Source organism: Drosophila grimshawi, unplaced genomic scaffold (genome assembly GCF_018153295.1).
Source record: "Drosophila grimshawi isolate 15287-2541.00 unplaced genomic scaffold, ASM1815329v1 contig_1369, whole genome shotgun sequence".
Taxonomy (NCBI): domain Eukaryota; kingdom Metazoa; phylum Arthropoda; class Insecta; order Diptera; family Drosophilidae; genus Drosophila; species Drosophila grimshawi.
In genome coordinates, this window is record NW_025062891.1 from 6,158,508 (window position 1) to 6,185,679 (window position 27,172).

At 39.1% G+C, this 27,172-nt stretch overlaps 3 protein-coding genes across 25 annotated transcripts in view; 2 read left to right on the forward strand and 1 right to left on the reverse strand.

The window, feature by feature from the left end:
* LOC6559253 (GTP-binding protein Di-Ras2) overlaps nt 1-10,726 on the forward strand; it is a 32,930-nt gene extending 22,204 nt beyond the window's left edge. For both annotated transcript variants that reach the window (XM_001987579.2, XM_043214348.1), the window contains exons 5-7: nt 2,853-3,043; nt 9,986-10,097; nt 10,365-10,726. In XM_001987579.2, coding sequence (XP_001987615.1) covers nt 2,853-3,043; nt 9,986-10,097; nt 10,365-10,440 — 379 coding nt within the window. In that variant the 3' untranslated portion in view covers nt 10,441-10,726. The remainder of the gene's footprint in view (nt 1-2,852; nt 3,044-9,985; nt 10,098-10,364) is intronic.
* Nucleotides 10,727-13,574: 2,848 nt separating this feature from the next.
* LOC6559254 (putative deoxyribonuclease TATDN1) lies at nt 13,575-14,716 on the forward strand. Its single transcript, XM_032734955.2, has 4 exons — nt 13,575-13,612; nt 13,671-13,850; nt 13,902-14,508; nt 14,572-14,716. Exons 1-4 carry the CDS (start codon nt 13,594-13,596, stop codon nt 14,675-14,677), a joined length of 912 nt encoding a protein of 303 aa, XP_032590846.1. The 5' UTR covers nt 13,575-13,593; the 3' UTR covers nt 14,678-14,716.
* A 1,240-nt stretch (nt 14,717-15,956) lies between these two features.
* The window catches only part of LOC6559255 (putative uncharacterized protein DDB_G0271606), a 45,929-nt gene continuing 34,713 nt past the window's right edge, over nt 15,957-27,172 (reverse strand). For 7 of the 22 annotated variants that reach the window (XM_043214311.1, XM_043214309.1, XM_032734949.2 and 4 more), the window contains exons 7-18: nt 26,638-26,718; nt 26,142-26,489; nt 26,006-26,020; nt 25,409-25,523; nt 24,293-25,180; nt 22,865-23,815; nt 21,076-21,215; nt 19,123-19,447; nt 17,905-18,765; nt 17,100-17,251; nt 16,859-16,979; nt 16,559-16,653 (exon numbers count right to left, since the gene is read on the reverse strand). In XM_043214311.1, the coding sequence (XP_043070246.1) occupies nt 16,631-16,653; nt 16,859-16,979; nt 17,100-17,251; nt 17,905-18,765; nt 19,123-19,447; nt 21,076-21,215; nt 22,865-23,815; nt 24,293-25,180; nt 25,409-25,523; nt 26,006-26,020; nt 26,142-26,489; nt 26,638-26,718 (4,020 nt within the window). In that variant the 3' untranslated portion in view covers nt 16,559-16,630. Of the gene's footprint in view, nt 16,654-16,843; nt 16,980-17,099; nt 17,252-17,904; nt 18,766-19,122; nt 19,448-20,027; nt 20,316-20,490; nt 20,848-21,075; nt 21,216-22,864; nt 23,816-24,292; nt 25,181-25,408; nt 25,524-26,005; nt 26,021-26,141; nt 26,490-26,637; nt 26,719-27,172 lie in introns of all 22 variants that reach the window. The other 15 variants (XM_043214312.1, XM_043214320.1, XM_043214313.1 and 12 more) reach the window with 15 other exon arrangements.

Below are 27,172 nucleotides of genomic sequence, written 5' to 3' on the forward strand. Positions count from 1 at the left end.
TAGGTGAATCTACATCTAATGCTACTTTTTTATCACATTTGTATCGGTTGCATAACGACTTAAAGCGGCATCAACTGAACGCGGCACCTTCTTATCTCCGTCGTAAAAACCTCGATAGCTGTGTGGAGATCCCGATTCTCATTGTTCACCTGCAAATTGTATTACTTTAAATATGACATTTCTGGTATTTCCATCACGTATATGGAAACTTGAGCATCGTCAATATTCCGAGTGTGGGATAACTGTATCATATATAATGTCATTGGATGGGATGGGCCAAAAATTTCTACTTACTTCAGTTTGTCAAAGCTGAAACATTTTTCAAAATTCTGATGTGAAATTTGACAAACTTATGTTGAGTGTTACAAAGATATCTAGACAAAAATAGACTCAACTTTCCTTTGCTCCAAACAGTAGTCTAGACTAGGTATCCAATTACTTTAATTGTTTTTGCTTAAAGTTGGCATTGAATTACAGGGTATTTTGTTAACTAGATTTGGCAGTTGTGAATGTGTTTATTTTATTTATGCAATATTTGTTAATACAGTTGAATGGGAATTTGCGTGAAGAACTTTGCTTTCAAACCTGGGACGATTTAAAGTTGAATATCGGCTTTCATCGCTACTGCTTATTTATTTGCCGTGATAAACACACACAGAAAATAAGTAACTGCACGTTAATAAAAATCACTTACAGTCGCCGACATTGGGATGCAGATGGGGCAGGAGGCAGGGGGCAGGTGGTCTGGCTTTCCTGGATCTGGGCAATGTGTTGGGCGCAACTGCCATAATTTCAAGCGCCAGAGGCAGGCAGGCAGGCAGGCAGGCAAACAGGGACTGGGATGGGAGAGTTAAGAGGCGTGACTGGCTCGTGTTGCTGTTTAAGCAAGCGTGTGCAAACTTATTTAATAAAACATATTCACATGAAGGACAGGCACGAAACCAGAGAACTCACAATATATGCATATGTGTGGCTCTCCATACATATGTAGTATATATAAATATATGCAAATACATACAAATCTCTGCTGGATTAAACATTTAAGCAGATTGATGGTGCGGCGTGAACGCACCTTGAACTTTCTGCTGCTGTTTCCCCCAGCTGATTCAGACCCAGATCCTTCTTCGTTCTTCACCCCACTTGCCACACATTTCCACTTTACGTGCCAACCTGTGCACTTTTCTTTTTTAGCAAGCGGCGGTTTGAGCCTCTGCGGTTTGGTTGTGTTTCTGTTCGTGGCTCACTTAACATGTTGCAATTCGCAGCCTGCTGCAGTGTTGCATGGCAACAGCGTTGCAATTTGTTACCGCCTGTCTGTCTGTGGTTAAGCACATCTACACACATACGCACACACACCTGTGAAGTGTATTTATTTCAGCTGGCTTGCTTGCAATACTATGAATCGTTTACATTGTAAGTATTTCAAATTAAAATAACACGATTTATATTTTTGTCTTTCAGTTGAAAAGACTTTCAAAGTGTTGAAAATATGTAAAAGATCAATACAACATTCCGATTACTAATGTTAATAACAGAAGATATCGATACTGCGCTCGATACCTTTACATTGAATAAATTCTTCGTAGTCTAACCGCCAAACGTAGTGCATCACTTTTTGCCGCTTTAAAAACCCAACAAAAAGTAAACCGAATTGAACTTTACTTACACAGCTTGATTTAATCACTTTTGCGTTAACAATTCATATTGAAAATGCGACTTTGGCACTCAAAAGTAAATACCCGGTATAAGAAATATATTAATGTATTTCAGTCACGAAACGCATGCACAAGTTGCAATTTCAACTTGCAGCTTTCAGCTGCAATTGCTTTTGGCCCTCGGCCATTTGACTCTTGGCAAGCTGCCGTTGACAGTAAGCCGACAACTGGCCAACTTGCCGCAATAATTCGTGTCCGCAACGCTGCTCAAATTTATGATACGACTTATTTACCCATTTAAATGCTCCGTTAGCTGCTTGCAACTGGATATTGACTCCGTTTCCGATTCTCTTCGGCTCTCATGGCTATCATTCAATTTTTTTTTGCCCGAGACTCACAAGTCTCAAGTTTTTAAAATATATCTATGCGACTTGGGTAAAGGACAGATTGATTTAGAAGAGAGTCTGAAACTATAAATATCGTCTCAAAATGCGACTTTAATTTCTCGAGTGTTATTCTTTTAACGATTTTCCCTATTTGTGTCAATGACTTTGATTAAATTATATTCGCCAAAAGCATTCAGCTGAGTAAGAGTCGCCTTGTTTTAAATTTCAGTCAACGAACTTGGTCAAGACTTGACATGGACATTTTTTTGGCATACACGAAAGCGCTAACAGCGTTGCTGTTTGTGATGAGCATGCCACAAGCGTTGCCAAATTGAACATTTTCGTTGCATTTCGTTGCATACCCTGTGGTTATAGAAACCGAATTGGGTATGCTTTGAATGCTTGCGAATAGAGGAAACGAGTTAGAAATGCAGTTCGAAACAAGTATATGTAATCAATCATAGAAATAATATCTATGGGCTTTATAGAGATCATATCGTAGGGTATCTGCTAGTCTGTTGAACTAAAGTTGCTTTGAGTTTTAGTGTTTCGAGCTCTACATTTGTTTGCATATTCGTTATGTTTTCGTTGCTGTTGTTCTAAAAAAGTACTTTTTATATTCGTTTTTTTCTTCTGTTTTTTGCCGTGTCATGTTAATGTGCGTCATAATTTTAGGGTTGCCCCAAAAAACTCACGCATGACGTATACGTAATTTATGCGAACTGCCTCAGGCCCTAAACTTTGCCACACTTTATGCATAGTTTTGACACTAACCATTATTCGTGGAATTGTTTCCTTCTCTTCTTTGCAGGGCCAAAGTGCTTGAGTGCTCGGCAAAGGAGGACACCAATGTGACCGAACTATTCAAGACCCTGCTCTCCCTTTCCCGCTTCCTGCCCGCCAGCAGCGGCAACGGCGGACCAGGAGGCGCCAGCGGCGAGGCAGCGCCCAGTGGCTTCAAGCGCCGCTCCTCGGCGTATGTCAGCGCATCGTCCAGTCGCAGTAAGTATGACACAGATGGAATTTATGCCTTTCACATGTTCAAGGGGAGGTGAGGGAGGAGCATTCAAAAGTCCATTCTCAAATTGTTTGACTTGTTCTCAAGCTGAAAAGTGTAACTAAAATGAAAAGCATATGGGAGTGTTTTAGTCAAGAGAGCTCGGCCAGAAGATATCCAGCACTCCAATACTTTCTATATACGAGTATATACTATATTTTATTATCTATCCTTAATAATATTTTACTTTCCTTATGACTAAGCTACATGCGGTTAACAATTTTTGTCTGGATTTGCCCAATCCTTGTTGGACCATTTTACAGTCACCAACGGATTAATTATTTCCTTTATTTTATTATAATTATTTTCATTTTACGTTTGTATTTACTTTTATTTTGTTTAATTTTATTTGTAAATTTAAATTTAGACTTAACTCAATAAATAAATAATTTTATTTTTTAATTGTGCTATTTTAATCAATCTTGGTAAAATTCTTACTACTAAATTGAAAGCTTTTATCCTATTAAAGTATTAAGGAAATAAAAATGATATAAATTTAATTTGCGTTTAATATATTTACTTTACATATGTGGTCCATGCAGCTTCGATACTCGCTGAGATTGGGGTTGATACAGACTGATAAGACTAGATCGATTCCGATGTCATAGAACTCTATTTTCAAGTTTATAATTCATACCGGATGTAAATAGTAAATGCTGCAACTTTTGTCAGCCGGTAACTGTCAACGGAAATAATTTCACAACTCGTCCTTTGTGCTCGTTGTTGCAGTTGCAAATATCAAATTGCCACTTGATTGCAAAAATAAAAGCAGCGCCTGCGCCTGGCTGCATCCTGCCAGACAGAGACTGAGAATGCAAGAAAGAGAGAGAAAGTATCTTATAGATGCGGATATTATTATATCTCACCAGAAATCAACAGCAGCAGCAGCAGCTGCAGCTGCAGAAAAGAAACTGTCTTAAACAAATACAGAATTATAGGGATTTAAGGTGCAGGTGTAATCAAAAGTGTAATTAATACGAAATTAAAATACGATGCGTGGAAAGCCAGGGCAATAATTACAAATTATATATATGAATTTACTGCTACAGGTAAAATGAGTCGCTTTAATCCAAAAGCTTATCAATAATAGTATCAGCAGCAGGATGCGAATTTAAGTCTGATTCGGATGTAATTTTCAATTTGGCGTAATTAATGTATACAATTATGATTTAAATTCAGGATATTTACGGGACTTGTGTGCGCACCTGTTCTTGGCAAACATATCCTGTTGTACAGTTGACAATTCCGAGTTGGCACGAAATCAGCTTCTAATTAGTGGAAATTGAATTTCCCAGAACGTGTATAACGTTGACAAATTGTCGACAATTTGGCTAATTGAGTGTAATTAACATTCTTGTTAGCCCCGTCTTGACTTTGCCGTCTTCGTCTGCATTTGACCCAAATTAATTGTTAAAATTTGGCAACGAACATAAAAGAAAGAACAACAACAATTTGGTTAGGCCGAGTAATGGGATGAGAGTGGCACAAGACAAACCCTTTTCATTATTTGTATTTATACAATATCGTGCGGCAAGGCAATATACAAAAAGTGACGCAAGTAGGGAAACACAAATTATTAATAGCAAGCCAAAACAAAGAATTATAAATTCTGTTGGAAACTCAACTTTTTATTGTCCTTGCTGCAATTGCACAGCACAATTCAGATATGTGTTGTTGCTGCAAATATCTGGAAATTGAGATTTTAGCTTAGTCTCAATCACCATTCAGCTGACAAATAGTCGCTTAAGGGATTTCTCAAAATTTCAATCTACGAACTTGGTCAATACTTGACATTGAAGTTTTTGTGGCATACACAAAAACATTGAAAGCTTTGCTGTTGATGAGCATGCCACAAGCATGTGGCAAATTGAACATTTTCGTTGCATTTCCAATACCCTGTAATCATCGACACCGAATTGTATGGGCTTTGATTGCTTCCAAATGTTCAGTCTATTCCCCTATTGAATATATACATATTTATATATACTTACCCATCCCATGGCAATGAAAATATATTTCGGACAAAACTTCAATAGAAATTAAACATAATTGTAATATTATTTGAGTGTTATTCAATTGCTTCATCTTTTTGGAAAGTTAATCAAAAGTCAAACTGGCTGCGGCGCGTGTATTAATTTTAATTATGTAAATAGCTTGACCTTCTAATTACCGATAAGCGCATTTAATTTCCATTGGCCAGGTACATTATCTCATTAAAAAGTTCGTTTCCTGCACTTTGTTGCCAGAAGTTTTCAATATTTGAGAGCAGCGCCTGTTACCAATATAAATGAACAGTTAATTAATGTTGGCCAACTGCTGCCCCGTTGCTCTGCTGCTCCGCTGCTCTGCTGCTCTGCTGCTCCGCTGCTCTTTTGGCCCTCTCAGTCAAGCACTGTTAATGCTTGGTTGGGTTTAGTACAAAATAATGATTGTAATTTCCCTTCTTAAAAGTTATTAAGACAGCTCTTGGCCCCCGCCCACTTCCCTTTGCCAGTTTCCACAATAATTTAATTGTTTGCTGGCGGCATTTGATAAAATGTAAGTTATTATTTGAGCATGTCCGCACAGCAGAAGTCATTTAAATGAAGTGCAAAGTTGGCCGCCTTCAAACAGAGTGGAAATTAAATGCAATTTAAAGCTTTAATGGTCCTTTTTCCGCAGCCACAACAACAGCAAGGTTCAAGTGTGTGTGTGTGTGTGTGTGTTGCCAGCGAGCCTAAAATGCTGCTATACATTTTCTGTATACACACACACAGTCACACACATAAACACATACATACTCACAATCTTACACTTATTATATGTGAGTAATAAAGCGACAGACGGCAATTTGTAAATTACTTTTGGCCAAATAGAGGCAAGCATTGTCCGAGCAGACAACTACACACAACTGCCGCTGACAGCTGTGCGTGTGTGTGTGTGTGTCTATGTTTGTCTGAATAGCGAAGGTCGAACGTCGAATGGAAGCAAATACTTGTGACAACACAATTGACAAAGAGCCGTCAGCATTGATAGCGCTAAGTATTTGGCCAAGTCTCCCACCTTTCACTCACTGCCTCATTCGAGGCTCTTTCAAAACACCACCTTGTCTGGGGCATATATATGTATATATATAAATCCAAGTCCTTGACTTGCATTCGCCACTAAAAATAAGTCTGAGCAGTTAATCACGCATGACAACAACAACCATAAGTAATTGCCTTAAAAACATGGTGCACTTGTGAAAAAATCAACTTAAGGTTTAAAGTCAGAAATTCAACATTCGGATTTATTTTTTAATGTTAATATTTTGCCGTGTACATTTCTTGAACGCATATAGAATTATATATTAGATATATGTTTTGTATATTAACAAAAACAGACAAACATAATATAAACAAAGTGAACCCAAACAGCTCTTAAGATTCTTGGAAAGAAACTTTAAAAATTCTTCAGAAAAGTATTTCGTCGGATTCGAAATATAAATTTTATTAGTTCACTTAAAAAATTAAATAAATATTGTGCTTTAGAGAAAAACTACTTTACATAATAAAAATAATAATTATAGAAATGAACAAATGCCATAATTGAGATAACTTAAAAAATAATTGGCAATTGATGATAATTGAGGAAAACCGTGAATATATTTAAGATATTGGGACTTAAATTTATAATAATTTGTAATCAAATTATTATGTAACTATTATATTATAATAAGACTTCATTATTATTATTAGAAGAAGATAAGAAATAATATTAATGTGGCCAGTTACCTTTCTAGGCCACATATTTATCTCTGACTATGCGGCGCGTCATATGCAAACAATAAATCGTCCACATTTGGCTTGAAGGTGTCTTTGTTAATGTGTGTGTGTGTGTGCGCGTGTGTGTGTGTGTGTTTGTGTGTGTGTGTGTGTGTGTGGATGTGTGGATGTGTGGGTGTCTGACAACTCAATAGCCTAAACACGTGTGTCTATATGTACGTTCTTAGCTGATGGCGCATAAAAACTGGCTGGGAGCGAAAGCTGAAGAAGCAAGAGCGCTTGATGAAGGATTCGTACACAGCCAGAGCGGAAAGGAAGCGCGCCGTCACCGACTCCGTTCGTCCTGTCCCGCCCCAGCAGCCTTGTTGAGAACAGCCGCAGGGCTCGCGCAGTCAACAACGTTATGTGGTTGAGCTTTGTGGTTGCAGGACGTAGCAGACACCACAAGCAGTTTTATTTGCAGGCAGTCAACTGAAACCGTAACTCAATTGAAACTTCCACATGTGCGTCTGTAGTACGCATACGCCATGCTACATGCCACACGCCACACGCCACACATGCCGCACGGTTGCTGCGCATATTTGTATATCTCGGCTAGGCCAAATACTATTTAACAAAAAAATCTTAACAGTCAGCGAGCTGCTCATGTTTTGCGCCATTTGCACAGCCCAACGACGAAAAACCCATTGTGTAACCATAAGTAAAAGCAGAAAAAGAGGCAAACATAATGGAAATAGTTATCTTCAGGCTGCCGCATATTCTATGCACTTGTATACAGATTAAATTGGTTGAGCGACAGCTGCCTGTTATCTGCACTTGAGCAGAAATTGAGTCAATTAAATGCCAGGTAAACGGAAGTTTTACACTCAGCAAAAAGTTGTGTTATTGAAATTCTTAAATAATTATGTTCGATGGGTTTTTTATGTTGTCTATGTTCAACAGTTGGCAAATAAATATTTACCCAAAATATGCAACTAACATTATAATGGTATTCCATTTCCATGTTACTCGCGAGCTCAGGCAGTCTGTTGCAGATAGACACCTTGAATAATTTATGGGCCTGTAAGTCCAGCCATTCAATGTGTTACACACTTCCTGTGAAAATTAGAATAACCTCTGCTGGTGGTGGTGGTGGTGGTGGTGCTGGGCTTATGAAAATGAAAATGTAATTTAAATTTCCGTTTCGCTCAGTCCTCAAACACAGCCACATATGCACAATTATTGGGTGCGCCTCCTGGTACTGGTACTGCTACTGCTCGCATTACTTGCGTATTCCATCAATGTATATGCGAGTGTTTTTTTCTTTTTTTTTCAAACAATTTCGTATGCTCTATGTGTGAATGGGGGTTCCTTTTTGTGTGTTCTGCATCAGTAGCAGCGGCCACTGCGTAATATTCCTCCCCCCCAAAAAAAACCCAATACACACATACACATTACGCAATCGTTTCTCACTTTGGGTGTATGTTTGTTTGCTCTACACACACACACACACACACACACACACACAGTGTGCGGCCAAGCGACAAGTAACACTCGAGTTTTGCATGATTCTAGCAGTTTTGGGGCATTTCTCGCGCTCTTTGTGGCAAGTAACAATTGCGTCGTCAGCCATTTTGTTTGCAGTTGACACTGCACACACAAACACACATACTTACCCAGGCAATATAAAATGCAAATAACAACAACAACAAAACATTCTACACACAGAACAAATGCATTCCAATTGAGAAAATTGACTAAATTGCATCTTATATCTAGAATATATTTTTAGTCAAACATTTATTCCGCTCCGTTCGCTTTTGAAACGTTTTGCTGTCAATAGTTTTGTTTTTCTCAGTGTGTTCGATTCTCTTGAACTGATTAAATCGGGCCAGTAACAGCTTAAAAGATTTTCACAAGTTCTCTCTTAAATAGATTTTATAAAGTACTTAAAGCATCAATTTTTTATAGCCCTGCCTAAGTCCATATTTAATGGCTCTTTTTCAATTTCCTAGTTTGAATCAGTTGTTTATGCTCTGCTTTACGATAGGCACTTTTCTGCTTTAACGCGTCGCTGTGTCGTGTAAATCATCATTATGTTCGACTTCACCTTTTGTTTAGGTCGAAAGCGCTTTAAATCCATCAAAATCAGTTAATCAATATGCACAGTATAATCTAATCATTTGTGCACAGAGCTCATCCGTTTTCCAAGAATTTTGCCCACACACAAACAGGTACACACACACACACACAAACACACAAATTACACAATAAAAAAGGACTTGAAAGGATGTTAGACTATGTATAGAACACAATGAAGACATTATGTAATGTGAGTAAAATAGCTTACAATATAATGTTTTAGTGAAAAGGCGTTTACTGCAATTATGATTTCAAAGAAATATTTTCTATTCAACATTTGGCTGTAGTTAAAATTCAATTATATCAAATAAGTTCTGGCAAGTTTAGAATAATCTCTTAATTTGAAAAAGTTTTGTAATTAGCATTAAAAACCATTCGGTAAATAATAATAAAAAAAAAAGAGTTGTTTAGCCCCAACAATAATCTCCAATTAGTTAAAAGTTTTTGTTTGTATTTACTGTGCTGTATGCGCTTTAAAGCTTAAGCAATTTACTGATTTGCCTTTGGTTGCATGTTTCATGTTGCATCTGGAATGCAGCAGCGTCTACTCGGTCCATTCAAAGCATTTCAAAGAGTTGCATTCAATTACTCCGGTTTTGGCTTTGAAATGAAGAAGCCGTTTGAAGGGTAATTATGCTTCATGCGCCATGGAAACTATGCCTACATAATTGCGTGCTTGCCACACAGCCGCACATTTTGCGGCTCAATATCCACGGTTATTTCATTATTGCAGAGCAAATTTCGATTGGACTCTTTGCGTTGCTATTGCTGCCTTTGTTGGCTCCTCAGTGCTGTTGCTCTGGCAACTGTGAAGTAATTGGTAACTGCAGACAGTTTCACATTGCAGTGTTGCTGCCAAATTGGATTTTCGCTCTTATTCTGTAGTCACGTGTGGGAAATTCGGTAAATTCATCTCGCTGGCACAATATGTCATGCGTACTTCAACGTGCGGTGTTTGCGTTAAAATTTTAATTGAGAATAAATTAAAGAATATACATTTTTATTCCTTTCAACTCCTTGCAGATAAGAATCGCATGAACAGTCCTTCGGTGAGTGGCGATAAGAAGTCGAGTCTTGTGGATGCCGTCGATGTGGCCAGCACCAGTGCAGAGGCCAAGTTGAAGCCACGATCCAGGTGGGTATTGCATGGACTCATTGTATACACTCTGAAGAAAACTTGAGCAAGAATTAAAAACATATTAAGCAATGACTCCCAATACATTGTTCATTTGGAATTTATCAATTTTAGTTTGGTTTTTTTAAAATAGATTTCACGTATGCATTAAAAATAGCTTGGAACTTTGTTTTTAGATTTTTGAATATGTAAAACCTATTATAGTTTTTAAGGAAAGGCTTAGGCTCTATTGACGTCTATTTTTCTCTGTCTATAACATCCTTTTAGATCGCTCATACGCCGTGCATCACGGAAGACTAAGCAGCAAATCAACAACGCATCCGATGACTGTAATTTGCAGTAAATTGCTAACAAATAACTCTTAATAATAATATTAACATTATATATCAGACAATTAAAGATAATGCGTACCTAGTACTCATAACCAGCTGGTTGGTTGGTTAGAATTGTAAGCCAGCCCATATTTAACTGAGCTAATTATTCTGATTATATTTAATAATATAAGAATGTTGCTCAATGTAATGCAATTTCGATATGTTGTATAATGTTTTATCGGCATTAAGGTAATTACTAAATACATTTATCTGTTTGTTGGTTCGGGTTATCATCATTATTTGTAAATGCTTTAACGGGACCAGTTTTCTTTATAATCATTTTTATAAAATCTGAAACTCCTTGGAGTGTAATATTTCCAATAAATTGTATGTTTTTCCATCAGAAAGAATATGCAAACTTTGGCATCATCTCTTCCAGCAGATGAAGATTACTGTCATACCAATTTTATTTGGCCATAAACTTGCGTTACCATTAGATAGTAGATTGTTTACTTGGATGAGTAGGTGTCTGTCTGTGTGTGTGAGTGTCTGTGTGTGAGGGTGTGAATGTGTGTGGAACTTATAAAAATTTATGACAGTCTTAAGGCAATTCGAGGAGTCGAAATCATAGAGTTCCTTTGACGACAAATTAATAGCTCTGTTAGACTAAGTTAATCATATATTTTCATTTAAGCACAAGTATTCACTTCATAGTCGTAAGATGTAGATACATAAGTAAGTAACTATTTAGATGTGAAGAATGTTTAGCGTTAGAAATATTTAAATACAATGTATTCAAAATGTCTAAGTGTACACAATTTACTTAATTATTCGAGGTACGAAATCTGTGTGTAGTTACATTAGCTCAAGTCTCGTTTGCAACAGAACAACTTCGTTGTGCGGCAAGTTCTTTTGCCAGCAACACGAGGCACAAAGGTTGAATTTAAGCCAATGGCTGACAAGCGTTGACCTTGGTTAAGCCAACAAGCAAAACAATGTTTGAGCAATTTATGGAATTTTCTACTTTTATTTTTTCAACTTTTCTTTACTCGCACAAAATGCGAAAGGCAAATGCAAACGCTGCAGTTCAAATTAAAAGCACAACACAATTTATTATGCAAATTGAGCTCCTAATTAATGTTTGTACGTTGATGTACAAATGCTGCACATAGTTTGTGACTTAAGAAGGACTTGTGTTTTTTTACGGCCAAGCAAACAGATGTAAAGAATAATGTTTAAATGATATTCATGGATAATACAGGGTGCATGGTAATTGCCAAAATTAAGAGCCAATCAAATTATTATGAAGATGAACACATTTTTGCATTAAATATTAGATGTTAATTATAATTATGTAGTCACTCAAAGAGGCTTACAATTTTTGCCGTCATAATCAATAAATGTTTCTGAAGACAATTTGAAAAGTTAGCGCAGAGCTTTGATGTTAAACATTTTAGTTTTTTATTCGAATAGGAATTATTTTGGTATTAAATGAGATACAAGTGTTTGTTAAATGCTATTAAAGGATTCGCGCTACTTGACGGCGCTTTGTAAATGAACCAACAAATAAAAGGCAGATGCAAAGTGAATTGTGATGAAAATAATACATAAATATAATGAAAATATAATATTTAAAATAATGAATAGCTTGTAATTGGTTATGGGTAAACAGGAGAGTATGTTATATCTTTTGGATGGCTTGCATCGAGGACGTCCAGTAAAATATTTAGTATAAGGCATGATTAAGCAAATAAGTAATGATACTGATGATACTTCGTTTTATATGTAATACTTACATATGTTTATACATTGTTATTGAATGTAGTTAAATTATAACAAATCTAAACAACCCAAGCATCAAGTATTGACAACTATCTCTAATAAAGTATATCAGCGACAAATGGGAACACAATTTAACAGTTATATGTACTACTTCTTACTATATACTCCGTAATTGTTGTTGCGCAAAGATTACTAAATTATAGATTTTGTTTAAAAAAAAATGCAAAAGAAATTTTATGCATATATTTGTGTACGTAATTCGAATGTTCATAATGAAACTTAACTAGAAATAAACTAGAAAATCCCAAGACAAACAATGCCGAGTTACAGTTACTCACAATATCTACAACAAAGAAAAACATATGAAAAATGTACTTCATTTAAAAAATATCAAAACAAATCAAATAAAAAACTTACTAAATGTGTCCATTAAATTACTGAAACCAAAGTATTTTCTTTCATTGTTTTACATTATGGGTGGTTTTTGGGGTCTCAAATGACATATTTAGCAACTCATATCAAAGATTTACACTGAATACGAAATTACGCTTTGTAAACACAGACACTATTTAAATTGAAATTGAATTATTATTTCTATTCAATTCAGCGAAGATCCATATGAAAAAATACCTGTGCAGTTAATATGTCTATATAGAAAACATTCGCTTGCATAATTGCATTGAGCTAAAAAAAACACATCGATAATTGCCAGTAGTAAATCAATTCAACTAATCGCAAATACATTTTACACCCTTACAAACAGAAGAACTCCCCACCCCCCTCCGCGACTCCAACCAACCACAGTTCCATTAAAAGTGGCTAATGGCATTGCCCGTAAATTCCGCAATGTATGAAATGCAAATGGGAAATGCCAATGAATTTAAATCAATTGAACTTTGAATGCCAAATAGGTTACTAAACGCATCGGAAAGCGACGATTTATTTTCAGGAGACCACATTCAAAAATTAGCATATTGTATCCTATTTCATTGCACTCGCTACATATATGTGTTGGCGATACAATGAACAGCTTTGCCAGCGGTCTATTTAGTTGAAATTATGCGCATTACAAAATGCAATTTACTTTGGCATTGATTTTGCATTTAAGTAGCTTAAGTGATCTAATGCTCGAAATTAGTTTGCAATATTTGTGGCATACTTTTAAGATCACACACACGTGGTGAGGATTTATTTAAATTTGATTATAAAATGATTTATCAGAATAAATTCGCCAATTGTTACTTACAATTTATATGAAACTTTCAAATAATAACCGTCCGGTGCAGCATGCGCCATCTAGTGGCATTTACGAAAACTACGCTTGTGGGAAATATCATCTGGTCACAGCGGTATTTGGTATTATTTGGTGCTTTTTAATGCGTGCAAACAAATTTTTAAGTATGGCCTTAAAATACATCGGTAAGTACTATAAACATGAAGATTCTTTGCAAATTTGAGACAATCTGAATTCTTGCAGACATTGGGGCCAATCTAACGGATCCCATGTTTGTGGGCTGCTATGGTGGCTCCGCGAAACATCCGGCAGACTTGCACATTGTCTTGGAACGTGCGTGGCAACATGGCTTGCAGAAGCTCATAATAACCTCCGGTTGCGTGAGTGATGTGGACAAGGCACTAAATCTCACTGCAAAAGATGGCAAGTAGCAACACTCACCAAAAGTATTATATACTTAACTCCCCCTTGCAGAGCGCCTGTATACCACAGTGGGAGCACATCCCACGCGATGTGGTGAATTTGGGGACGATCCGGAGAAGTATTACATGGATTTGCGCTCCAGAATCATGGCGAATCCAGCGAAAGTAGTCGCTGTGGGCGAATGTGGCCTGGACTATGATCGTCTGCACTTCTGTGCGAAGCAAACGCAATTGAAATACTTTGAGAAGCAGCTCAGCTTGGCGGAAGAGTTTCGATTGCCGCTATTTTTGCACATGCGAAATGCGCACGAGGATTTCATGGCCATATTGGAGCGAAATCGAGAGAAGCTGCAGGCATGTGGTGGTGGTGTGGTTCACAGTTTTACGGGCACTCTAGAGGAGGCCAAGAACATACTGGCTTTCGGTGGACTGTACATAGGCCTTAACGGCTGCTCACTGAAGACGGAGGCGAATGTTGAAGTGGTGCGTCAGCTGCCCAATGATCGCATCATGCTCGAGACGGATTGCCCCTGGTGTGGCATACGCCCCTCGCATGCGAGTCACAAGCACGTGACCACAAAGTTTCCAACCGTCAAAAAGAAGGAGAAATGGACTGCTGAGACCTTGATCGATGGACGCAATGAACCATGCCAGATTGGGTGAGTGTTCAGCTTAGCCAATAAATAAATAATAAATTATAAATCGGATTACTGCACTTTCAGCCAAGTACTGGAGGCGATTGCGGGCATTAGACAGGAGCCCAAGGAGAAGCTGGCCGAGATTTACTATCAGAACACGTTAGATCTGTTCTTTAGCAAATCGAAATAAAACAAATTGTAGAGTGATAATACATTTCATGCTTTTACATTTATTGTATGTTGTTATTATTGTTTCTCATGTCCTAAATGCAAATGAATTCAAAAATACGCATTATAACTTGATCTTTGTATATGAATTAGTATTTTTTGTTTTGCACTAAACACACAGAAACACATTAAGATTAACATTTAGATTTGTAAATAATTGTTTTGTTTTTTTTTTAATTAACTTCATTTTTTGTTTGAGTATTTTGTATGTTTGTATGTGTATATATAGAGATCGCCAAAAAATATATATGTTTATGCTGCAATTTCTACATGAAGTACTCGTATGTAGGTATGCTTGTATGCTTTAAAGACTAGTGGAGTTTTTTGTAGCTTAGTTATTGCCCTCTTTTTGCCATTTCTTTTACTTTGTTTACGATAGACGCTTTGCAATAGACTAATAGATGCCAATATCAATATCATTTAAATAGTTATCCGATTACAATTGAAGCTTTAAAAAGCGTATATACAAAATATTTTGTAAATATTTAAAAAGTTTGTTAACTAGACAGAACTTTTCGAGTATATATCAAATATTAGAAATACCATTTGTGTATAGTATATAAATGCTATCAACAAGTTGCTGGGTATGTTTATTAATTCATATTTATATGTATTTAGTAAGAGCATACATTTAGATCTGCCATATTGCATTTAAAACCAAAATCTCTATAAAAATGATGTTAAAACTGTAGATATATATGTTTGTATGAATTCTTGTAGTTCTATGTATTTTTTCTTTAGTGTTTCGTAACTGATATGAAGGGAAATGATATTCAGTATACTAGATTTGTAGTTTAATTGAGAAACTGCTCTCTAGTCTACTCAGTTTGCATTTTAAATGACAATTTGTTTGTAGCACAATAAAAGATTCAGTCCAATTGAAATATTTTAGTTTAATGCTCTTTTGATATGAACCCGTTCATATAATATATAGCACACTACGTTAATGCAATAGATCCAGGAATCCTCTCTCTCTCTCTCTCTCTCTCTGAAGATACAGGTTAATGTTAATGTTCCAGTTGGACTTTAAAAAGTTCATATATCATCTACTTATGCGTGTTCTTACGTTCAAGTCTATATATGTATGTTGCATCCTATAGCTATGAGTATGTTTGTATGTATAGTTGTAAAAGTGTTTATTATGTTTAAATACTCAGACCCTTTAAATTGACTTGCATTTGCTGTTGGGATTACAAAAACCAAATATTAATAGAAATGATCAAACGCAAAAGAAATCTGTATAGATACGACAATTTCATTTATTATTAGTGTTGTATTGGTATTTAAATTAATATGATATTTACATAAACAAGAAGAAATTATAAATAATATTAAATAAAAGCGCAGCAACTAAGGATCAACTAACAATAAATTCGAGATTAAATTATAAATAATCCATGAAAGATTTGTATCCAATATTAATTCAATTGTCTTCCATTTTGTTGTTTACTTCTCACTTAACAAAAAGAATAACTTAAATCCAGTTGAATACATAATATTTATATAGATAAATAGATAGATTGGAAAGAGAATTGAAATGCCAATTAGTTTAACTTTTGCAACTAGAGATTATTCGAGAGCCCTTCTCAGATTTTCCAAACTGAGGCTTTTGATGTATATAGCAATTAATTAGTTATATTTTGTTTAGGCATATATTTATCAGTTATCATATGTGAGTGTGGGTGTGTAATTGTTGTTATATTGTATATACGTGAGTTTTTCTTAGTTTCAAACTAAACTCTGCGACCTGCAATCAAGCAGGCGACGCCGCCTCATAGTTATTTTTGTGGGATTAAAAATAAATAATATTCGCTTGCTAAATTAATGTATTCAATGTATTTTCGGGGCACTGCGATCGTTGATCTTCTGATTCCGTTTTAGATTCGCGCCTCGCTTTATTTGATCCATCAGCGACTCATGACAAATACGCGGATCCGGCTGCAAAATGTAGAGCACACAAATTACAAAATTAGAAATTTATTACAGCCATGAACTGATCGATAAGAAGCTTGGACATATTATAGTAGAATTGTATGCTATAATACATATGTAGTTAATGCTCAGCAACATTTCGGGATTAGATATATTGAAAAGAACACAAAAACGGAACAAACAATGTTGAAAATACCTTAACACTGCTCACCACAAGTGCTGCTTGTGTTGTTGCTGTTGTTGTTGGTGGTGTTGGTGTTGGTGTTGGGATAGGTGGGTGGTCTACGATATTGTGCACTGGGGCGCGATAGATTTTGTGGATTTTGATACATCTAAATGCACATTACACACATTTATATATTTATATTGAGATTGAGATTGAGGTGTGTGGGGCTGTTGCATTCATTGATTGCATTGTGTTGTGTTGTGTTGTGTGATCAAAGCGTACTTACCAGAGCCTTGCTATTAATTAGATTTCGCACTGCAAATGCACGTCCAGACATGCCCTGTTTGGCCAACTTTGCATTGAGATTCTCGAGAAATTCAGCCTTGGTCTTGGCACGTATGCTGCCAGTCTTTTCAATATTGGTGCTCGTGGCATAGTCTAGGGATATGCGTTCAGCAGGTGTGGATGAATGTGGATGGGTGCACGAAAAAGCGCGCACATAAAAGTAAAAAAAAAGAGAAAGAGAAGCAAAAATGTTGTTTTGACAAACGTTTCATTGTGAGTGAGATGGAAAAATGCTCATAAAATGCACACAAATTCAAAACAAATGCAAAATATATATAAACAGAAAATCAAATCAGAATATGTCCATAGATACAGTGCAATGAGATGCATATCAGGTTGATGTGATAGTCAGAGATAAATCTATTGAACATTAGGTCATGTTAAAGAGATGTGAGATGAGAGATATGAATTACTATTCTTTATATCAATGGTCCATCATTTTGTCCGGTTTCTTCGCTGGTTAAAGTATTAGTTGTCAACACTTGCTGGGTACACCATTTATTTGTATATATTCTAAATCAATATCAAATTCAAACAAAATAATAACAACAACAAAGCAACATGCAACTTTTGCCAAAGAAATGAAAAAACTTCGCAACGAGAATTAAGAATTCAATTATCCAATATCAATTGTACGATAAAAAAAAGAAAAAAACAAAAAAAAAAACGAAATAAATAAAATAGTCTGCAAAATAAACAAGGAATAAAACTGCGCTGCAATCAAATCAAATCAAACGCGCTCTCACTTGAATGGTGTGCCTGGACATGAGGCATATGCCCCACATGGGCGTGGGCGTGCCCATGGCCGTGGGCGTTGTTATGGCTGGCATAGTAAGCAGCGCCACCATTGCTGTTGCCGCCAGCAACATCGCGATAGTAATGCTGTTGTTGTTGCTGGTGCTGTTGATGTTGCAGCTGATGTTGCTGATGGTGTTGCTGCTGCTGCTGCTGCTGTTGATGGTGGTGGTGCTGACCACCACGCGCTGTTGTGCCATAAATGCTGGCCAAGGATGCTGATGCGGGCGAGCCAAAAGTAGGCGAGGCAGCCGGCGTCGTGTGCACAGACGATGGTGAATGAAATTTGACAGCCGTTGTCTGTATGAATGGATTCGTGGAAACAAATATCTTTTGCTGCACACTGGAATGACGCGATGGTATAGGTGGCTGACGTTGTTGCTGTTGCTGTTGCTGCAGTAGTTGTTGTTGTTGCTGCTGCTGGGGCAGCGGCATAGGTGCTCGCTGATTAGAGTGTCCGTTGCCAACGCCGATACCTGTTGGCTGTTGATATTGTTGCTGTTGTTGCTGTTGCTGCTGCTGCTGCTGCTGTAAACGTTGCTGTTGTAATATGTTTTTGGGCAACGTGGCACTGTTTGAAGCTGCAGCATAGGCACCCACCAAATTATTGCCCATGTTGTTGCTATTGCTGCTGCTGCTGTTGTTGCTGTGCGCAGCATTGGCACGTGCCATTTTCTTGGGCATGGTTGCTGAATAAATGGGCGGCGGTGGTGGATTTTCAAGCGGCGGTGGACATGTGTAATGTTGCTGCTGTTGCTGCTGTAGTTGCTGCTGTTGGTGTTGTCGCATGTTTGCTGCAGTTTGCGCAGCTGCTGAATTTTTTGTAAACGAATTTGTATAGTTGCCAAAATCTTTGCTGCTCGCCGCTTGTGGCGCTTGTGGTGGCTGATAATGCGATGTATTGTTTGCTGTTGTCGATGTGGTTGTTGATGCGTTTGAAAATGAACTGACTTTAGAGAGCAACGATGATGTGGATGAAGATAGTGGAAAGTGTGGCAAAGCATTGAATGAGGTGGAAGATGTGGATGGTGTTAAAACAGAAGATGAGTTAGTTGTTGCATTATTGTTCAACAATGCTGTTGTTGATGATGATGTTGCTGATGATGATGTTGTGCCGAAACTAGCGTAAATTCTATGTTGCTGCTGTGCAAGCTTATGCTCAAATTTACCGTCGTAGTGTTGCTGCTGTTGCTGCTGCTGCTGTGTCATGGACAAACCGTTGCCGCCGCGCATATAAATGGATTCGCTACCTGCATTTCCATAAATGCCCTCAGCAACATGTTGCTGTTGCTGCTGCTGCTGTTTGCTGTTGAGTCGTGCATTGAGCTGCGCAATCAGATTCGGATTCGCCTTGGGCTGTGTCGGTGGCAGTGGATGCCCAGCATGTCCATTTGGACTGGGACTGCTGGTGCGAAAGCTGGACATGTTGCTCACCATTTTGGGCTGCGCATAGATGCCGCCCCCAGCACTGGGCGATGATGTGCGGAACGAAGACTGTGATTATGTGTGTGTGTGTGTGTGTGTGTGTGAGCAAGTAGAAAGAAAACAAAAGGCATTAAATTATAAAGTGGCCACAAAAATAGCAACAATAAGCTAGATGTTTGTTTATATGTATATGATATATGGTCTATATATGCATGTTATAATAGTTATCAATTGGATCGCACAGAAATTAGAACTGGCCAGAATGTTGGCGTCGATATTATAATATAAAAATAAATATTTAATTATGGGAAATTTATACATGTTTTATATTTAATTTGTACACCCATTATAATTGGTGTATACCAAAGATTTAGTTTGAATTCCATTTACAAGCACGTCTGACACCGAATCGTTCTAATTAGAGTGCGACCATTCTATATATGAATACATCTATGTCTAGTTATGCATGGTATATTAAATATAGTTATAAATCGGAATTATTTCAACTAAAGTAAGCAGCGATATTAGAGAGATTAGTAGTAGGCACGATGACAGAGAGCGAGAGAGAGATGAACCAATTCAATTTTATTAGTTGTTGCTGTTCTTGTCGACGGGTTAGTGGTGCACACAGTCAAGTGGTTGCACTTACGGCATCTAACTGCGGTGGCCCCTGATATGGCGGTGACGTTGGTGGCTGCTGCTGATGCTGATGATGATGATGAAGATGATGCTGCTGATGCAAATGTTGCTGCTGTTGCTGTTGGAGCTGTATATAGCATTGCTGTTGCTGCAGTTGATATTGCTGCTGCTGCGGGTAAGTTGCTTGCGGTGTTGGTTGTGGTGCTTGTGAGGCATGAGCATAGGCATGCAGCTCCATATAGGAGTTATAGTAACCTTCATAATCAGCTTCATCGCTAGATGATTGCTTGTGCACGGTCTAAGTTCATTTTTTTTTTTTAATATTTGGCAAGCATTGTTGAGTTTTGTGTATTGTATTGTATTGTGTGTGTGCAATAAGTTTAAGCAAATTTGAATAGAAATGAAAATGAAAAATGAAAAGAAATCATAGATAAACAAAGGAGTAAAGCCCAAGCCAAGAGATGTGCACACACCTGCTGTAAAGATTGCTGTTGTTGCTGCTGCTGTTGCTGCAGTTGCAACTGCTGCTGTTGCTGCATGCGTCGCAGCGCAACGGGCGAGGCAGGCTGATGCCGCATGGCAGCCAGAGCGCGCACCGTCTCCGACACCTTGAGCGCTGAGCTGGGCATGGAGTTAGGGGTAGGCGATGTGGAGTAGGCGCTTGCCTCCAACATAAATGCCGGCGGCGGTGGCAAATGATCGCTGGAGTATAAGTTGTTGCTGTTGAGTTGTTGCTGTTGTTGCTGCTGCTGCTGCTGTTGCTGCTGTTGCTGCTGTTGCTGCTGCTGCTGCTGTAGCTGCTGCTGCTGCTGCTGCTGTTCTTGTTGCAGCTGCATTGAGGCATTATTAAAATCATAAGTGAGAAACGAAAATGAACATAAGCGAGAAAAGAAAAGGAAATGTGTCTGTTTGTGTGAGTTTTTGTGGTTGATGCACGATCGATCGATCACTCACTGCTTAAAGCTTACTTAACTTACGTAACGCTTACTTACTAACTTAATTGATTGCGCATAATTAATTACAGCTATAGGGCTGCCACCGAGGAGTGCAACACTTACCCCCACATTGGGACTGGGCGTCACCGATGAGCTGCGACGCACTGGCGGCGGTGGCTTCGCCTGATTAATGGATGAACGACGTGCGATACGTGTGGAGGAACTGCCCCCACCCAATCCTCCAGCTACTGCTGCTCCACCTCCTGTGAAATGTGTTTCCAGAAATGATATTAGCATATGTTCAAACTATTTAACTATTTTGCGAGTTAATAACATTTATATACAGTGTGTGGCAGAATAATAAAAAACACAGAAAACACCATATACCAAATATGTAGCTGTTAGAAGACGCATTACTATAAAATCGCATTGCATCTGAGATGCATATATCTTTAATGTTAGCTAATACACAACACTGAAGACGAACGTTAGACACTTTTTCACCTCCCGAAACGAAAACAAAATAACCAATTTTCTTTGCCAAATGGTAATAATTTTTGAATACCCTAAGCCAGAAGACGAATGGAATACATATATACATATAGATATAAACGAGTACGAGTATATCTTACAATGCTGATTCGATTGATTCGATAGTTGCGATATACGTAGAATATATATTAGTGTAAAGCAGTGTTACAATTAGTCGCAGTTGCGTGCAGTTTTTTGTTTGAGTGTATTTATCTAGTATAATTATTGTATTCTGTGGATGGTGCTGAGTGAGTGATTATGAGTTGAACGGGGGTTAAGACCTTATAGACGAGCCGCCAAGCTAGGTTTAAAGACGAAACAATATTACGCAATTAGAAACAATACAAAATGATGAAAGTGGTGATAAACCAAAGCCAAGAAAAACAATTGTTGCTGAGATAAGAGAAATCAAACCGAGGAGTTGATGGTTAATAAATTGGTAAAGAAACTTAAGAGAATTCGAACAAAAATCAAAATAATACGAAATGAAACGAACCCGACAACGATGCCGGCCTGGGCGTTATGCACGGTTTGGCATGGGGATTGGCAATGGCATTGGCATTGGCATTGGCAGTAGTGGAGCACATATATGAATTGGATGGTGTTGGTTTCGCGGGAACGGGAGGCAGCGGAGGTGGCAGCGATGCGGGCGCAAGCATTGTTGTTGTTGTTGCTGCTGCTGTTGCAGATAATGTTGATGTTGATGTTGATGATGATAATGGCAATGGCAACTTGGCCCCAGGTGATATTGCTGATAATAATAATGATGAGTTTGATGATAATGCAGATGTGGTTGTTGTAAATGTTGCTGCTGTTGTGGGCGTTTTGTATGGCGCATGATTGGTGGATGTTGTTGATGTTTGAGTCTGATATTGGTTTGGCATTCTATGATTTTGTTGGATGGAATTGGATGCAGATGCAGTAACGGCTGTTTTATTAGTGACATTACAGTTTGCTGCGGTTGTTGCTGTTGTTGTTGTTGTGGTTGTTGTTGTTTGGGGCGACTGGGGTGAGTGTGGTGGTTGTTGTTGTTGCTGCTGCGGTTGCTGCTGTTGTTGCTGCAGTTGTTGCTGCTGCTCTTGCTGCTGTTGCAATTGCTGCTGCACTTTTAGTTTCTGCTTGCGTATTTTGGCATCTAGATCGGCCTTAAAGTCAAACTTTCTAGGTATCATTGGCTTGCTGCTGCTGCTGCTGTTGCTGCTGCTGCTGTTGCCCGCTGCTTCAAGCGATGGACCATTAAATATGCTCAGGCTAATCGGCTTGGGCGGCAACTTGCGCCGCACTGTGCTGCTGCTGCTGCTGCTATCATTTGCTAACAAATGTTGCTGCTGCTGCTGCTGCTGCTGCTGTTGGTCTACACTAACTCTAAGCTTTTCCGTACCTCTGTGCGGACTGGCGCGTCCGAGCAACTGTAGCTGCTGCTCGCTGCTGGCGCGAAACGAGGAGAGTCGCTGCTTGGCGGGCGCCACGGTTGCTGTTGCCGGCTTTGACCCACTGGCCGTTGTTGATCCACCAATACCACCACCACTACCACCATCTGGGGATTCGGGCGAGCCACTCAGATTGTCGGGCAACTGCTGCAATTCACGCATCTCGTGCAGCTGCAACTGCTGCGGATCCTTGTGGCGCAACAGCACAATCTCCGAGTTCTGCTTGACAAACTCAATGTCCGGCGTATTGGGTATCTGATGGTCATAGATAACAACGACGGCGCTACCATCATCACTGCACGTGTCCACATACGCATGCCGCTGCTGGCAGAGGCTATCTGAAGTCGCCAGCGATATGCTGTCGGCAGCGGATTGCGCATACAGTGAGGATGAACATCCGCCGGAGGGATCCTCGCGATTGGCAAAATGCGCAAATGTGGGATTCTCATAGCCACCGGCCAGTATGCCGCCAGTCAGTGAACTGGTCTCGCTCACATAGCAGCGACTCAGCTCCGAATCGCTGGCGCCCAACTGCTGATGACGTCGGGCAGCCGCCAATCCTCCACTTTCATCGGCGCCCAGCTCCTCGGAGGTGGTGTCCGATATATCGGTGCCGCAACCGCTGGAATTCGTTTGATTGCTAATCGCACAGCATTCAATGTTGATGCTGCTGCTGGGCATGAGTAAATCGTTGCAGTTGTTGTTCTCGTTGCTATTGCTGCTGTTGCTGCTGCTATTGTTGCTATTGTTGTTGTTGCCGTTGTTGTTGATGCCGTTGTTGTTGCTGTTGGTGTTGCATTGCTGCTGCTTGCTGCCCTTGCCCTCATCGATCTCTCGTTGAAAGGAGTCTAATTCGCCAATTAAATTATTTAGTGCTTGAATCGAGTCTTCGAAAGATTTGTCTAATTATTATGTTTTGAGTTTTATGGTTTGTTGAAGTCATTTTTGTTGTTGTTGTTGTTGTTGTGTGGTGCATTTTTTATTTTTTATTTTTACATGAGTCGAAAATAAATTATTGTGTTTTGTACAAAATAACGCGAAAGTTGGTTTGTGCGTTGTGTGTGTGTGTGTGTATGTGAGTGTATTGTTTTGTGTGTGTGTTAAACACAACAGAAACAATATGAGAGAGGGGGAAAAAACGAAAAACAGAAAAAAGAAAACGGGTTAAATATAGTGAAAAAAAAAAAACAAAAAAAAACACGAGAAATACAGCAGGTATAAACGAGGGGCGGAGGGTATCAAACAAAATTCGGAGGGATTTGCTTGGAGATATTCTGAATTGGGTGGTTTAAAAAACTGTGCTCGAAGGAGTTTGCTTTTGCTGGGGACGAGGGGGGGCTGCTTGAATGGTAAGAGAGCTGCATTTATCTTTGACTTACCCATCTCCTGTTGCTCAACAGCGCGCAGCTCCTCGCTGCGACGAGTGGTGGTGGCAGCTGGGACTGTTGCTGGTGGTGCGGGTGCTGCGACGGTGGCAGCAGCAGCGGCCGCCTGCTTCTCAAACATGGATGCCTTCTGCAGCACAGAGGCCCGCGAACGCTCATCGGAATCGGCTGACTCGCTGTGAACATCGGGTGGGGCCACAGCTGTCCCAGCTCCTGGTTCGGTAATCTTCAACACATCGCTAGCGGAGGTGGGCGGCGTGGGTGAGCTGACTTGATAGATGAAGCCAAGGCCACTGGCAATGCTGCCACCGCTCGGTGTACCTGCAGCAGTGGACGTGGGTGAGTTGGTTAACAGTGGTGAATAGTGATTCTGTGGCGTTGAGCAGCCACTCGACGGCGTTGTGGTGCTAGTGTTGGTATTGCCACCAGCAGCCACAAGCGAGGCAGCAACAGCTGAATCGATAGATGGGTGCGAGTGCAGCGAGGAGGAGGCTGTGTTGGAGGACACCGATGAGGATATGGAATGGGAACGTGTACCAAGACCACTGCCCGACTGATGATTCATGTGCGATTGCTGCTGCTGCTGTTGCTGCTGCTGCTGATTATGCTGCAACAGTTGCTGTTGCAGCGAGCTAGTCGACGAGTCATTCGAATGCTGCGAACATATGGAATCAATGCTACTCTGCTGCTGCAGCAACGGAGTGGATGACTTTTGCTGTTGTTGTGATTGCTGTTGCTGCTGCTGCTGTTGCTGTTGCTGGTTGGTTAGTTTCATAGCCGCCAATTCAGACATGTTAACATAGGTGGGCGGGGTTTGTTGCTGTTGCTGCTGCTGTTGCTGTTGTGATTGCTGCTGCTGTGCATGATGTGCGGCGGACAGCTCTGTGTGTTGGCATTAACATGAGCGTGTTGGACAAGGCATGCGCATGGTGATTGTGTTTGATGATTGGTGTTGTTGGGAAAGAGAGACCAGCACAAATAACAAGTACATGGATTGATTAGTAAACTGGCCGAATGGTATTAGGCGTTAAAAGGCTTGCACACAAGATCACAACAAATAAAATTATATATATATATATGTACATATACGATTGTGGAACAACTGACTACCTTTTGTGATATGAGCCGGTATCGGTGAAGGGCACTGGCGCTGCAACAAATTCTGTCCACTATTCTGGCGTTGATTGCTCTGCGCCGACAGCGGTCGCTCCAGCGATGAACAGCGCTATAAAATTATGATCGAAGGGTATTAGGAAAATTCTGTGCATAAAAGAAGAAAGTATTATCTTCGGATAGCCGAATTTTAAGTAAATACCCTTGCAGATTTATAAAATATATTACTGAAAAATTATGTGTGTAATTTAAAGAATATAAGAATTGAATATATAATTGATATAATTGAATATATAATATAGTATTCCAAAGATGATTAGTTTTCTGCTAAAGTAACAATTAATGTTTTGTGAATTTATTTAATATAATGATCTTAATCAAAAAATACATATATAATCGTAAAAATAGATGTAGTAGATCTAAATTCAAATATACACTCTGCAAGGGTATACAAAATCAAGGGCTACTTGGAGATGAAGGCGATGTTGACTCTGGCTGAGAAGAGACTAGCTTTAATTGGTGGTTGAGCGGTTGGGCGGGCAGGGATGAGCGCATGCAAATGATTGCGCAATGAGTGTCTACGCTGCCACTTACCACATGTGCCGGCTTCTAGATTGGTTTGGTTTGATTTGGTTTCGATTTGTTTTGTTTGGTTGCCACAGCAAACGTGAACGAGAAACAACTTAAGCACTAGAATCAAAATTAGAGGCATGCTTCAGGCGATACTTACAACTGGCAGAGGCGGACGACTGAGCGAAGCTGCCGGCGATTTCTGTGTGGCCGGCGTATTCTGGCCCGAGTTCGTGGCGGAGCCATTGGTGTTGCTGTTGCTGTTCGTGTTGGTTGGTTGGTTGGCAGCAACCGTTGCTGGGTTGAGGCTACCACTGCTGCTGGACTCGGGTATAGTCTCGGGATTCTGGAACGTGTATACAGTGAGCGGTGGACGCTGATGTCCCTTCTCATATGTTGTCGAAATCGTGTGCGGACGATCGGCAGTCGGCGGCAACGTATCCACCACGTCCTGGGAATGTGGCGGCCAAGTGGAGACGGCATGCGTCTGATTTGTCGCATTCGAAGCCTTTGACAAAGAGGGGAAACATTTTTATCAATTACGAGACAATTCATTTAAAATACATTCGAGAAAGTTTTCAGCACAAAAACACATATTAAAGTAATTGAATTGAATTGAATTGAATTGAATTAAATAAATAAAAAATAATGAAAACCTGTGTTGTTAGCGCTGGCGATGAGCAAAAGCCACTATCACTGGATTCACCAGGTTTCAAGCGAATTGCGGGCGTTACAAACTAAAAACAAAAACACAAAAGACAAAAAAGAACGTTGTTGAGATGAAAACCCAAAATGGCAAAACAGGCAACAACAACAAGCAAACACACACACATAACACACATACACACAAATGCCAGTTAAAATACATAACTATATATATATACAACTAAAAATACAACTGAAATTTACGCTATGCAGCAGAATGCTCTAAAAGATTGGTCACGATTTGGTTTTATAATGTTCTCTTTGCAATATGATTAGAGTTAAATATTTATGCATTAAGCAAAGCTTTTAACTATTAACAATGAACTGAATAGAGTTGAGTTAGCGACACACTTTGTTAGCTAAATATCTTGTACAAATATATTATGCTCTATCTATGCACAGGATTACAATTAAATATGAGTTTACAATCATTTGAGTATAGCACAATTTAACAAAGGTGTTAAAGTGTCCAATTGTTCAGAGCTA